Source organism: Procambarus clarkii, chromosome 78 (assembly GCF_040958095.1).
Source record: "Procambarus clarkii isolate CNS0578487 chromosome 78, FALCON_Pclarkii_2.0, whole genome shotgun sequence".
Lineage (NCBI taxonomy): Eukaryota > Metazoa > Arthropoda > Malacostraca > Decapoda > Cambaridae > Procambarus > Procambarus clarkii.
In genome coordinates this window covers 13,021,054-13,036,771 of record NC_091227.1, presented here as the reverse complement: position 1 = coordinate 13,036,771, position 15,718 = coordinate 13,021,054, and the positions used below count along the sequence as shown (strand labels likewise).

The 15,718-nt window shown below is 35.2% G+C and overlaps 1 protein-coding gene across 18 annotated transcripts in view; it reads left to right on the top strand.

The window, feature by feature from the left end:
• Positions 1-15,718, top strand: part of LOC123746147 (protein draper) — a 691,165-nt gene that overhangs the window by 662,028 nt on the left and 13,419 nt on the right. For 15 of the 18 annotated variants that reach the window (XR_006771468.2, XM_045727449.2, XM_045727450.2 and 12 more), the window contains one exon: positions 6,715-6,903. Coding sequence is in view for 17 of the 18 variants with exons in the window: in XM_045727449.2 (XP_045583405.1) it covers positions 6,715-6,903 (189 nt within the window). In the remaining variant the exon portion in view is untranslated. Of the gene's footprint in view, positions 1-6,714; positions 6,904-9,913; positions 9,938-13,738; positions 13,783-15,718 lie in introns of all 18 variants that reach the window. The other 3 variants (XM_069314081.1, XM_045727457.2, XM_045727459.2) reach the window with 2 other exon arrangements.

Genomic DNA, 15,718 nt, shown 5'->3' with positions numbered 1-15,718 from the left:
GGTTGTTCAGATTTCCTGATTATCCAGATGAAGTCTGGTCTGGGCATGTTTCTTGTGTGGGAAAAATAATAAACTAGCAAAATTATTTCACTCATAAGTAATCCTTATTCTTAAAACATTAAAATATATTACTTGTTAATTACTAACTGTACTGTACAGTGTTAATGTGAATTAATTTTATAAAGTTGAATGGTTGGAAGAAGCTTCCTCCCATCACAGGAGGTGGCTGCCTTCCAAATATTCTTTACAATCTGGTCTAAATAAAGTTAGCCATGTTGTCTCTTAAATATAGTGAAAGATGGGAGGAATGCGATGTTTGCACAAGAATCCATAAATAACATGGTGTTCGTGGGTGGGTGGTGGACTATCTGCTGCTTCAAAATCTCCTTTCATCAGCTGCATCCTACATTTCCTTCCTTTGGTTCGCATCCCTCTGCCTTGCTGCGTTTATTCTTTATACACATAATCATAGAATGTAAAAAGTGTAAATGTTGGATTTTGTAATGCAAGGAGCTATAAATAATAGTGTGTGAAATTTTCATCCTATTCAACAAATAAGGGTGTGTTTGCGGGTATTCTTTTAAATTCAAAATGACTGTCAGTCAAATAAAGTTTTCAGTCATCTCCTAAATACAGTTAAGTAGCAAAGTGGTCAGTGCAGGTCCAGGTTTTGATTTCTTCAGGTGGATGAGTATTTGTGCATAGTTTTCTTTCATGTGAAGTCCTTAATCACCTGCCAGTAAATAGGTACCAGGCAGCTGTTGTGGGTTGCATTCTTGAGGTCAGGCCTAAGGGGAACTTCAATAAGCCTTCAATAAAATAGGACTTCCAATTCTTAACAATGGGAAACCAAAACCATAAAGCTTAGTACAATAATTCATAACTACAGTAACATGTAACATTTACATGTGTTCATCTGCCACATTTGCTGATGAGAAAGGAAACCAGTGTGTGTAATTACCTAAGTGTAGTTACAGGTTGAGAGCTAAGTTTATGGTGTCCCGTCTAACCAGTACTCTTTGTCGTATAACACTTTGAAACTACTGACGGTTTTGACCTCCAGCACCTCACTTGGCTTGTTCCAACCATCTACCACTCAGTTTGCAAAAGAAAACTTTCAAATTTTTTTGGGCACCTATGTTCCTTAGCTTGAAACCATGTCCTCTTGTTCGTGATGTTGCTGGTTTCAGGAATTCCTCCTTGTGAGTTTGGTAGATTCCTGTTAGAATTTTGTTTGTAGTGATCATATCACGTCTTTTTCTTCTATCTTCTAGTTTAGTTTAGTCTTCTAGTTTAATGTCTGTAGTATCTCCTCGTAACACTTGTTTTTCAGTTCTGGAACCTATTTTGTAGCATGCTGCTGCACTTTTTCCAGTTTCTTTGTGTGTTACTTAAGATTTGGGCATTATACAACTGCTGCATATTCCAGTTTTGGTCTCTCGAAAGTCATGAACAGTTTCTTTAGTATTTCACCATCCATATACTGTAATTAAAAGCAAGTCTGAAGTTGAGCATATGCTCCTCTCACAATGTTCTTTGTGTTCCTCTGGTGACAGCTTTCCATCACACGGTATGTGTGTGTTAGAAATATTAGTAGACATAATAGAGGAAATATTGACCATGTCAAACACATACGAGACAGACGTGTACTCGCCTAGTTATGCTTGCGGAGTTGAGCTTTGGCTCTTTGGTCCCACGTGTGTGTGTTTTGTGTCTAATTTTTTGGTTCTTGAGCTCAATTTCTTTGAAAAATTTGACTCGGTACTCAAGTTTGTTCATGCACGTATTGGCCGACTGAGCACATGGCGCTTCAGTTTACCAGTGTCTCCTGCCGAGTGACGAATATTTGAATGTTTTGTGAAGAATTTCATTGTTTTTGTGCTTTTTTGGTTTCTGAACATAAATTATTTATTTATTTATTTCATTTATTTGTATACAAGAAAGTACATTGGGGGTTAAGAGAGAACATGCAGTAGAAATAAGTTGATTTTACATTCTTGTAAAGCCACTAGCACGCATAGCGTTTTGGGCAAGTCCTTAAACTAACAGATAGGATAATTTACGATAATTATAGTAAGTAGATAAATTACAGTAAAATTGACAAAAAATGTTTACAGGTATATTGTAAGAAATTTTGACAAAAATAAAGATTAGAATAATACACAATAATAATAATACATTATAATGAACAAGGATTACTAGGTACATTAGGATAATATATCAGTTATACATTAATTCATTGAAGCACAATTTGAGGATCATTTCAAGGAATAATGCAGTAGAATATGCAATAAAAAAAACAACCGTGATATCAGATGATATCTAAGATTACAATGGTAAAGTAATATGGCTTAGTACAAATATTGGGGGATTCATATAGTTCTTAGGGATAACTGAAGGATAATATAGTTCTTATTATATATCATGCCATGGGTTCCAAAAAAGTCAGTGGTAAAATTCAACCTAAGAAAATAGTTGAGGATGACGATAGAGGAAAAACGAGATCATTCATAGTGAAACAATGTGATGTCTCACTACAGACAAGTGTTAAAACATAGGGAAACACAAATGTCTATAGACAGATTCTTTGTAAGACAAGCAAGCAGTGAGCCACAATCACATCCTAGTGATGTGCTTGCAAAGTGTAAGAGTATCCCAGAAATGTCAACACTGCTGTTATAATGGAAGGGGATTCTCCTTCCAAACACTAACACCTCTCCTCCTCCAACCTTCCTCACTGTCTTCCATATGCCAACAAGAGTCCTCAATAAAGGTGAGGTACCTATGAGCATTTTTCTGTATGAAATGTATTTTTTAGTTAATATTTCGGAGGGTGTGGAACGGATTAATTAAATTTGTACATTATTTCTAATGGGAAAATTTGTTTTGGTTTTTGAATCATCTCTGGGAATGGATTAAATTTGAAAACTGAGGTACCACTGTATTTTGTTTGGGACCTTTGTTCCGAAAGGTTAAATCTATACCTACCTTGTTCTTGTAGTTACTGGTCTCAAGAATTCATCTTTATCAATATTTATTATTCCTGTTTCTATTTTATATGTAGTGAGGATATCGAGGGGGTGGGGTGGGGGGTACACATACCAGTATACATACATACATATACATTATATAAACACACACACACACACACACACACACACACACACACACACACACACACACACACACACACACACACACACACACACACACACACACACTCACACACACACACACACACACAGAGGCTATACTTCTTGACAAAACAAATTACTATCATGCCTGTTGGCTTGCCTGCATGTCTGCCCTGTATTGCCCTGCATGCTAAAGTCAGTGTGGCAAAATTACAAAGTAATTTTATCTGGCCTTCTTACTTAATCAGATACTCTCTCTTTCACACACTAATGTAGATAAATGAAATTTCACTGCACCTTTGTTGTTTATATTATGTCATGACTAAGAATAACTTGAACTTCACCGAATGTACTGTCAATGCTCACCTATCCGGAGCATATGGGAAAAATACCTCGCTGGATAAGCCAGACATCCGGATTAGGAGAATTCTTACCAGTGAAGTTAAAAAAAAAAATGACCATATTCACAATTCTTTTGTACATCGACCAATGTAATTTGAATTTCCACACACGCACTATAAATGAAAAATATAATATAATTGAAAACAAACCTTAGCTTACCTTGTTGTTGTTTCTTGTTTGATATTGTCGAGCTTAAAATGTGTAGTTCCTGAAAATTTATATAACCTAATCTCTGGTTATCCAGATTTCTGTCCGGATATGGTGAAGTTTTGTTAGAAAATTATCCAGACGCGATTTTGGCCAGATAAACAAATATTCGGTTTGGTGGCCTTCAGATAACCAAGCTCACACAATACTCAAAGTTTTTTTTGCAAGGTTTAATTTTCCAGTTTTAGCGTCCATTGTAATTTGGATAATTTATTCGGCTATTCAGCCGTTTTTAAAAGTAATTTAAAAATTTAGTATGCATATACTAACTAAGCTCTTAAGATACAGTACATTAGCAAAACCAATGTGCCGGAATAAGCATTTTGTATATATTATTTAAACTGTGCACTCTAAATTGGGCAAATTTGTTGGTCAGTGTTAATAAAAAATCCACTACAGTACATTGTAAAACATTGCTTTCTGACATAAATATAAAAATTCATTATTTTAGTATGGCTGTAATGATGTAAAGAAATATTGATGTCATTCTGAGAAATAGTTTTCAAGTTATATAATAGATTTCTCCTTATCACAAATATATTTGTGGTCCATGAAAGGAATTGAAATTTTGTATGATGTACATGGTTATTAGAGTGGGCGTAAGTAAAGGGATGCCGATGCACCTGACATGGTACTCGTATTCTTTTGGTGGGAAAATTCAAATCTCAAAATGCCAATTTTTAGAGTTTTTTCTGATTGATTGTATCCAATTTTGATGAAATGTTCACACGATTCACAACTCGGCAGACTTTTCATTTGTATTGGAGTTTTATTTGAACACCTTTTAAATTTGAAATTTCCTCTAGTAGTGCATGCAACCGAGTCTGGTCTTTCTCATCATGGTGTCGTCAAAACAGTTCTGCAGCAAATTTTGTAAACCTGAAATGGATTAAAACAATTTTTTTTTTTTTTTTTTTTTGCGCCTTGTTTTTAGTAATCATATTTATAAATTTAAACTTCAAAGCAATGCAAATCCGAAAATATTGTTCTAGAGTAAAGTTGCGTCTGGGTTTAGGCCATTGATCACGTATATGTGAGCTCCATAGCACCTGTTTTAAGGCAGTTTGAAATATCATACTGTATACAAAATGCTTATTCTGGCACGTTGGTTTTTTTGATATACTGTATCTCAACAATATTCTTGCTAAATTACTCAATAATTGCCATGTGCAATGTCCTTTTTTGTCCTCCATATTGTCCTTTTAAGACATTTGAAACTCGTATTAGATATCTAAATGGCTGTACAGTATTTATGGCTGAAATTAAACAAGGGGTAAAGTAGATTTTAATACTGTACTCATCTTTACATTTAATGTATTTTGCACACAAAAACCTTTACACTGCTTGTGCATGTGCATGCATGGAATAATTCTTATGCCACTGTCTTGGATGTATTCTCATAGAATGAATCTTAAACCTCAAATATATCCATCTTCAAGATTGATGCATAGTATTTGTCTAGATTGAATTTTATATTTCTAGGCCTTGCATGTACCGTACAATGAAATCGCCTTAAAAGCGAATAATTTTTGGCAGACTATTCTTACTACAAAATGACTGCAATTATGTCTGAAATTTGCCATTTCCAGCTTTTTATGCCCAAATTATTGAAAATTTTTAATGCAAATATTAGAATATAATTTTTTACATATTTTGATAAAATCACATTTAAAAAAATAACTTGGTTATATAAAAATATTACATTATTTCTATTTATTTATTTTATGCACTGTAAATTAGACAATAAAATACTGTATGTGGACTCCTCTTACTGGAGGTTTTCATGTTTTCATTGCAACTGATCAGTGATCATCTTAGTTACCATTGGAACGAAGAAGTCAGTATTGAGGTGTCTATAACTAAAGGCAATGTTGTCTATTATAGTCTTATTTACTTATTCCAATGCTTAAAATTTTCAACTTCAAAAGGCTTGTTAGGCTTATGCCAAAGGTTGTGGCAACCACATTGTAAAAATTAATATTGTAGAAAAATATATTTTATGAGCTAAGGTTCCTTGGAATCTCCCTTTAGTCAGGAAGACAAGGATCTATCAGTAATCATCTCGTGGGGGGGGGGGACTAAGGCTGACAGTGCAGTGGAGAGACTAACTTGAGCCATCACTGAAGCAACATCCTCTGTACTCTTGTATATGCTAATTAGCAATACTGGTACATGGCACAATAATTTGTGCTGGGACACTATTGTTTCAGACAGAGCTACTACCCTTAGGTGGCTATCTTGAGGTTATCTTGATGATTTCGGGGCTTTAGTGTCCCCGTGGCCCGGTCCTTGACCAGGCCTCCACCCCCAGGAAGCAGCCCATGACAGCTGACTAACACCCAGGTACCTATTTTACTGCTAGGTAACAGGGGCATAGGGGTGAAAGAAACTTTTGCCCATTGTTTCTCGCCGGCGCCCGGGATCGAACTTGGGACCAAAGGATCACAAGTCCAGCGTGCTGTCCACTCGGCTGACCAGCTCCCAGGCAGCACATTATTTTGAACCTCGCTATCAAGTCACACATTAGGGGAACTGCACGTTCTTTAATAGGTGGCTTTCTTCTATCTGGTTTTTGCTTTAGTGTATTGATGCCAAGGTTATGAGCCCTAAATTATAAACTTTAATAAATTGGCCATAATTTAGTAATTCTTTGAAAATATTCAGTGTTGTGTGCAATTTAAATGAATTTTTCTGCAATGGTTACTTTAACTTGTTTAAGATAGTTCCATTTCCTTGAATATGAAATTACTTCAACAGTTCTTAGATCTGAAATGTTTGAAACATTCAGCATCGTGTGTTGATAGAAATTGGGATTTTGCAAATTTACTTTTTCGTGTTTAGGAAGCTTGGTGTAATTTTCCTTTACTGTTGAAACATTAATATAAAATGTCATTTTTCTTTTTTCAGCCTCATCCTTAAAAACAATATACTGCTGTATCTTGGCTGGTTCTAATACACTATTGTGTTACAGGAGCTGTTGGGGGTCACTATGACGTGCCGTCAACGCTACAAAGACAAGCTCGAGTAAAAGCATTAGAAGCAGATGCCACAAATCCAAATCTCAATATCTATCATTCTATTGAAAGTTTAAAGGATAACAGACTTGTGGAACACGTATATGATGAAATAAAGCAACGACCACTTCCCCCAAAAGATCCAGGTTGGTGTTTATATTTTATTTTGTGGCTATATGTGCATTCAAATATGTCATTCATTCACCAGCTGTAACCAATGTTATTAGTGATGATTTTAAAGTATGGCAAAGCTTACTTTATCATGTGTATCAACACGATTCATGTTTGGTTTTAAGGTATCTTGTCGTAAGTAACCTTTCTTTTATGTTGACCATTAGCAATACTTTATACAATTTTGGCATCCTGCAGTGCAGCCTTTGGCTTGCAAACTTGGGAGACTTACAATGAAGAATTTGTTTGGCAAATACTTACCAAAAATTTCAGTTTTTCTATAATTTTTAAATTTTTCTACAGCTTTTCCCAATGTCTGATTTATCCCTCTTTTTGCAAGAAGCAGTGTCTTGTTATTTTCGGCGTTGCTAATTTGTAAATTGAAATATAGCGTACTTTAAAATAAGCTGTATTTATCTGTATTTTAAGTTAACTATAATCAAGGTAATAACAAATAGAATATGAACATTGAAGTGCAGGCTTTTTAAATCATTTTTAAATCATGTTTTCTAAATCAAGTTATTAAAAAAATTATTTAAAAAATAAATTTAAATTTAAGATCCTCTATACAGGCTGTTGATACCTTATTTCTTGTTAAAGCAAAATCAAACATGAAAAGCTGTGATTACTGTATTTGGTAAAGTATATATTGTACTAATTTTAACCCTCAAAGTATGGCTATTGTCAAAAATTGTCATCTTAGCCGAGTAAAAAAAAATCTACTGAAAGATCTGCGTTTAAAAGTATTAAACAAAATCGTATCAACATTTATTTTGGTGTGGCAGTGGAAAATATTATTCCTGGTACTGTATTCATCAGCATTACAATGTGGTGGTAGCCAGGACCAAACAAATTTTTTTTTTATATTCAGTATATTGAAACATAAGGCATGTGCATAAACCCAACTTTATGTAAGGGCCCACCATCTCTGTTAGCCTGAACAGGAACAGATGGCCAATGGCTTGTCAAAGTCCCTCATCCATTGTTCATAAGTATTTTTTATAACTGAATTTTGAAATAATATTTTGGCATTTATTGCTTCAGTGAGTAAGCAGTTCCATGAGTTTATAATGAGCTCTTGGGGTCCCCGTGGTGCTAATCTGCTATTGGAACCATATTTGCAGCATTTGTATTTGGACATTAACACAAAATGTAAATTTTCTTATGATGACCACATTCCAATATACAGTACAATCAACACATGACAATGAGCACACTTGGAGGGTTGCAGTGGGATTTTGGGTTATATTTCGTTCCAAATATGCTTGATTTCCACCCTTATTGAGTACACTAAAGTTATATTCATGTTCAAATTTACTTTTCCCAGGCTCTTGTGACTTAATATTTTTTATTTTGTAAAGATGCAAGGTGTGATAGAAAAAGTTAAGTGGAGGTAATGTGTAGTCTCCCTGAAGTTTGCTGGTGGCTGGCAATGGCCACGCTACCCAGCAGATGAGTTGCCAATTGTGTTACACCATTAAACAATATTCATATCAGAATTTCAGACATTTCCATAGTGGCTGGATAACATAATTATAAAGTTTCTGAAGAATTAAGTAGCCTTCCTTTCATCTCCTCGTTACAATGTGTCTGTCTATCTCTGTACGTCTCCTCTCTCTCTCTCTCTCTTGATATAAATGTTGGCATAATAACAGCTTAAAATGCAGCTTCTTATGAGATTCAAAATATCTAACACATTAAGGATAACATTATTGATGTTTGAGCAGCTAATGCTACAATAGTTTCAGGCTACCTCCAGTCAGCTGTGTCACATAATACATGCTACACACAGTAGGACAAACATTTTATTTTATAGGAATTTCAAATGCTTTCATAGTGTAGTTTAAGCATCTGGAGAATTATTCAACATTCGTTGTAACTACCACATGTATCGGAGCCTAATATAAAGATAACTATGATTGGCAAGTGTGATGGCGCACTATATATTTGGGGTGCCAGGCCTGTGTGAATAGAATCGGGTCAGATTTTGAAAATCATACAACCTCTCTTCCCCATTCTCTTCTTCCTCTCCCCTTCTCTACTCGGTACCCATCCCCCCACTCTCTCTCCTCTCTCTCTCTCTCTCCCCCCCCCCCCATCTATTCCTTTACCTCTCCCAACTTTTTTTCTTCTGCAATTTCTTCCCCTCTTCCCTTTCTCCTGCTCCTCCCCTTCCTCCTGCACTCCCCCTCTTCACTGTATACCTAATATAGTGGGGTAGAAATAGCCTAAGCTACTCTATCCCTTTGAGACATATTTCATTCTTGTCTCAATAAACATACTTGAACTGTATACCTCCAACTTCATTAATACAGTATTTAGACTTTGAACATATGGCCCTTGTACCAAGGATCTAATTTAAAATGGATTTAGATTGCTTGCCAACATGCCATTTCTTCATGACAGTAAATAATGAGTTACAGAAACATGTACAATGTAGTATAGGCTCAAAATATGGCAGCTTGTATAAAATGTGGGTCAAATATTAGGCCACAGGTGATAAAGATTAGTGCAATGAAAGATAAGAGGAATGATTAGAAGCATGAGAGAGAGGGAGAGAGTGAGAGACTGATTAGTCAGCATTGTTGAGGTTAAACATCTGGTTGATAGCCAATGATATTCTAGTATTACAAATCCAATTAATCAAATTAATCAAATTAAATGAATGGAGACAGTAAGCTGCTTGGATAATTATAAAGCTTTCAAGTCAAAGTTTGCTTTTTTCATTATCAAGCAACAAAAGCTTAATTATATATATTAAGTTTTTGAGAGGCTTGTTGCAACCCTTTAAATTAATTTTGTTGGAATGAAATACGTTTAATAAATATGAAGAGCATAATTTCCATAAGTATTTCATAGTATGCCTTATCTCCTGCAAGTGTAATGATTTGTTTCTTGGATATATGTTTACATTATTTCCATTTTTTTTATACTATTTGCTATTTACTTTTTTATTAAATCTCAATACTTGTGTGCTACTACAAGGACTTGCTTCAGTTGCTATCGTTGGTAAGTTTAAAGACCAAGTCATTTATTAGCCCTCTTGATGAATGAGATTGTCTGTTCTTAAACATTTAAAAAATTGGTAGTGAAGAGCACAAAGTATTGATAATAATGTAGAGAATGCAAAGATTAGAATAGACCTTAAATTTAGATTTTATATTTGCCTATAAGGATTTCATCAAATGTGACGTGAACACAAGACTTTGGCTTATTATAGGGCAAAACACGGGATGGTTGGGTGGGTTAAGATAAGCAAGGTGAGGTCGAGGGACACGAGGAATTGTATGAATTGATATTCAGTACTGTATGTAAAGTATTTATTTGGTAAGTGGAGTTGGCAATATGTAATCTTCTCTCGTTCTGTTTGATGGCTAAATGAATTGTGGGGTTCAGTCCCTGAGCCCATTATGTGCCTCTGTAACCCTTTCCACTACAGCCCACAGGATGGGTATGGGGTGCATAATAAATGAACTAAACTAACTCTGATGGTGCTGTAAGGATGCTAAACTTATTGTGAAACATGAAAATTATTGGAGGTAATGTATAGTCTGCAGCCATTAAACTCTACATCATCATCAAACAGGAGGAAAATTCAACATAGCTTCCCCTCTTGCTAAATTAATATTTAATAAATATCAATTTATTCACAATTCCTCGCCTCTCATTTTTGCTGAACTTGCCTCGCCTTCCCTGTTTGTGCCATTTGGAAGCACCAACCCATGTGTTTCTGTTAATTTGATGACTTCCTTACAGGTGAAACATTATTTACAAAGTCGACTCTCATCTTGCTGTTTCTCTACATTGTTAAAGAAGCTGCCAAACTCTTTAGATAGTTGTATGTAATCCTGGGTATAACTACGTAACCTTCGAGAGACTGGGATCAACACATCATTCTATTCAGTTAATATTATCTTATTTAAATTAGAAATGGTGAAGATTAGCTTTTATATTGTGCTTCAGTGTTCTTTAAAATATAAAATTAATTTTTCTTATCTCTAAATTCCTTCTTGAGGAAGTGTAGTTGAATTAACTGCTTGGCCCAAATGTTACTAAGATTTAGAATATGCTTAATCATCTTGCACTGCTTCTTTCTCTCTTGTCTGATTTTTTCAGGAAAAAATTAAATGGGAGAAAAATAGTTTTGCGTATTGTATAATACAATCCACATATATTAAGGTGAGCATTTCATTTAAATCTTGTTAGACACATTACATATATTTTAAGAATTATATGCCAATACAAAGGCAAAAAGGGAAAGCTATATAAATATTAAGAAAATACGCCAAAGCTGCAATTCGTAAATCTTTCTTCATAAAAGTTGTTCATAATACTGTACATCAATATCTGATGTGCACATCTTTTTCTATTGGAAACCTGTAGTAGCTTGCTGTGTTCTGTTTATCAAGCAGTGAGAACCTTTTTGTAGGAATCAGTGTCTTGAGGTGATAAGTGAGCCTTTTTGCATTCCTGACATTGATGCACTTTACTGATTATTAGAGGTAAATTAGGAATAGTGAACACTTAACCCTTAAAGTGCAGCTACAGATATTCATGCATGTCTTCCTATGTGAAAAGAAAAAAAAAGGAAAAACGACTTGTAGAATGATTATTTAAATGGAAAATCTAAGGAAAAACAGAAATTGTGTAATTATCTACATATTTACTGAGGAGGTGAGCTGTAGGCGATTGGTGGGTGATGCACTCAGCCGGATCTGTCGGGATATGTCGGCGCTAGACCTAGTGTCTTGCTGACACAGCTGCATGTGGCAGAGGACTCCAGTGCTGACCTTGGACATTTCTAAAATTGTTACTTCACTTTTTAGTTTATTCACTATAGTATTTGTGTTGAATAACTAGATATATGTACATGTAATTTACTAAAACATGAATCGAGTATACATTATTTAGGGCTTCAAAGAACGTGTGTCAATAACAACATAATAAGTAAAGGCAAATGCAGAAGCCCTATTGGCCGCTACTAGGCGGCACCTATTTATATCCTGATATGGGCGAAGGCCTACCTATGATTGAATTTGGGTGGATATACAGTACATAAGAACTGCCACAGCCACTAATGGGTCAGAAGACCTGCAGTTTGTGTTTTATTGATACATTTTATATGCGTTCATAAATTTCAATGATATGCATCACTGAATGAACAAATGAATGTATATACAGTATATGTATGAATGAATTTATGTATCGATAAGACTGAGTACTAATGAAACTGCAGAAGGCCTATTGGCCCCCAGTAAGGCTGCTTCTAATTATACTGTATCCTCAAACTTTCATATATTCTCTTCATACAAGTCTATTGGCCCATAAGAGACGGCTCCTATTTACAGCCACCCAAACTCATTCTTGTATATGAATGAGTTTGGATGAATATTAATAGCTGTCTCTTATGGACCAATATGCCTTCTGTAGTTATGTTCGAATGATTGGTTAGCCTGGTATACTTTCATTACACATGTAATGAAAATGGAATTTCATACCATGGCATTTACCGTATTGTCATAGTAACGTTTGTGACAATATCTGCATCTGCAAAGTAAGCAAATCATAAATGATAAACAGTCCCCGTGGCGTAGTGGTAAGAGACTCGCCTGGCGTTTTGGGAGCGTTTTGACCTGGGTTTATATCTTGGCCGGGGAGGATTTACTGGGCGCCAATCCATAACTGTAGTCTCTGTTTACCCAACAGTGAAATGGGTACCGGATTGTTAAACGATTTGGCAAGGTCGTATTCCGGGGAATATTAGGGAATACTTGCCCGAAACGGCAAGGTCGTATTCCAGGGAATATTAGGGAATTCTTGCCCGAAACGCTATGTGTGCTAGTCTCTTTACGTTCCCTTACTATCCTCTTCTTATTCCTATTACTATCTCCTTCTCATTCGGTGGTTATAATAGGAGCTGCCTCATATGGGCCAATAGGCCCTCTGCAGTTCTTATTCCTACTACTATCTCCTCTAGTACACTTTGTGCCTCACCTCTCTCTAGCTTATTTATTGCCTGCATCTACTTCCTCTTCACAATCGACTTGAGAATGGTCCAGGACGGACCGAAACGTCGTCGTCCCTTCACCTTCTAGTGTGTGGTCTGGTCAACTTACTTTAGCCACGTTATTGTGACTCATCGCCTGCAAGTCCACTACTGTACATCCACATAGCTACTACCCACATTAGCATCATTGATATAAAACCCAAACAATGCTAATTTAAATCATTGTAGGACAATAACTGCACTTTAAGGGTTAAGGCTATAATCAGAAATACAGACCTTCAGATGTAGTATGTTGCACTGATTTGTCTACAGTAATTTCAATTGGCTAAACTGACAAGTGGACTGTGCCAGAGAGATAATAGTTATGTACTGAGGCCATTTAGGAATTTTTCACTTCCAATCCCAGGCTCTTGAATTTTATTTACATGTAATTGTGCTAACTAGTCAGATAATTGTCTAAACTTGAACCCTTGGATTCCTTTGGTTATATGACTAGCTTCTGTAGAATCATAGATGGTTTTTCTTTATTTTTAGGTTGTATTATGTTTTTAATTGTTAGTTCTAAAATTCATTCTTTTCTGTATTATGATCCCCTTAATAGACAAATAAATAACTATTTACAGCATATTTCCCTAGTATTCGTTCTAAATCTGTTACTTATATTGTTAGACATCTTTTTAAAGAATTTTTTTTTCAAAGATTATACCGTAGGTAATTTTTTCTCTTGGTACAGGAGTGAATGTCAGTGCTATAGTTGTCAGAGTTGATCATTATTCTCTAATGTTCATATAAATTCCCCACAGATTTCAACAAAACTGCTGTAACTGGAAATGTCTACTTCTTATAGGTATATTAATATAATAATTGTCTGTTAATAGAATTTTAGTGAATTGTTGCTTTGGTGTACATAGTCATTTTGGTAATACGTTTGTTTTAAAATGTTTATCCCCAAATATTTTAGTCCTACTTATCAAGGATATATATATATCTGAGCATAAGTTTTCCAAGTAGTAACTTTACAGATACATTTCATCATAGATGTATATTGCATGATTTCACTTAGATTTTGATACACTGGTAATTTAACAGTAATTTCCATGTTAATTGTCAGTGTAAGTAATGTCGTGCTCGTTTTTTTATTTACAAATTGATTTCTTACGTACTTTGAAGTTATTTCGTTAACTACAAATTTTTAAGAAGTGGTATTTTTGTAATATTGAATTTAGCATAATAATACTGTAATGGTTGTGGCTGATGACACCTTATTTCTACTTAAAAAATTCCACACCCCAACAGCCAGACTTTTGCATCTTGTTGCTTATGAGTAAAAAAAGTGGTATTACTCATTTGGCTATTGGTTAATATATTCATTCAACTGACCCAGCATGAGGTTTAATATTCATATGTATTTTTGTTAAGGCTTGGAAGCTTAGAGGATCAAACACCAGGTACGAGAATATTTGACCTCGTGCCTGTTCCTCTTCATCCTTGCTCACGTCTACCCTGCCATGCACACACACTTCACCCTAGTCTTTTCCCCTAAATATTTGTGTCCGATTTTGCCAAATAAGATAAAAATATTCAAATTACTGTAATAGTTTTGTATTAAAAGTTAAACGTAATTAATATTACTACGCAATACTAAACCTTATTAGTGCTTGTGTGTGGAGTACAGTACAGTACGTCACTTAGTCATCACTATCATGATTATCACTTTTCCCATTTCCCTGGGTGGTGGAGGCTTCAAATTGGATGAAATAAACTTGCACAGTATTGTAAAAAGTTAGTTCTATCCATCCATTTAAGATGTGTTCACCTATAAACAGTAACACATAATAAAAATCATCCTCTAGAATCAGCCATCATTTTGAATTAGACTTTTATTTAAACCACAAGGTTCTTATCAGCAATTATATGTATCACTTTCTTGTTCATAAGCTGGATACTTTCATTAATCATTATAACTTATAATTATTATTACAAATGCTGCTAATCATTCCAGATGGCCAAAACTGTGTATTAGTGGCTTTATGTAATGCACATTTTTTACCTACGAATTCTCCACTGTATCATGTATCAAAAGAATGTGCTTTTATATGAATATTACAAGTATTATTATTAGATGGTGTTTAGGCTGTTGAACATCTTGACAAAATAATTTAATCAATTTCTTTATAATCATAAATGCCTTCTACCATGTAAAGGATGAAAAAACTACTCCCCTTAGTCCTTCCATTTTATTCCAGCGTTCAGTATTTCGTCATAATGTTACAGCTCCGAGAAATACATACACAGTAATGGAAATGTGGAGGTACTAAAATAACATGTAACAACTCAACATGTGAAGGTGATGGGTCCACACCACTCTTGTCCTTGGATGAGGTGAACTCTCATTGTTGCAGTCATATGGACGTTTGAGGTTCCCTTTGTGTGGGACACCTGGCTGTAGACAAATATCTCTTAATGATATCATTGACTGCTTCATGTCTAGAAATCTTTCCCTCTGACGTGGGACAGATGAGACCATGGTGGTCGTATTGGTCTGCTGATGTATAGCTGCAAATACACCTGTATTCGGTGGAGATAGGGGTGGCAAGGCGAAAAAGCATCGCCAGTACTTAAGGCCTGACAGTCAAGGTGGTGCCCATGGAGGAATTATGGACAGCCAACAGGAGGGCTTACACAACAAGGTAGTGTGCTGCTTCTTTCCTAGCCATCTCCAGCATAGTTGAAGCAATGATATCCACTATAGGGCTATCCCAGTGGGTCTGTTTGCAGAAGTT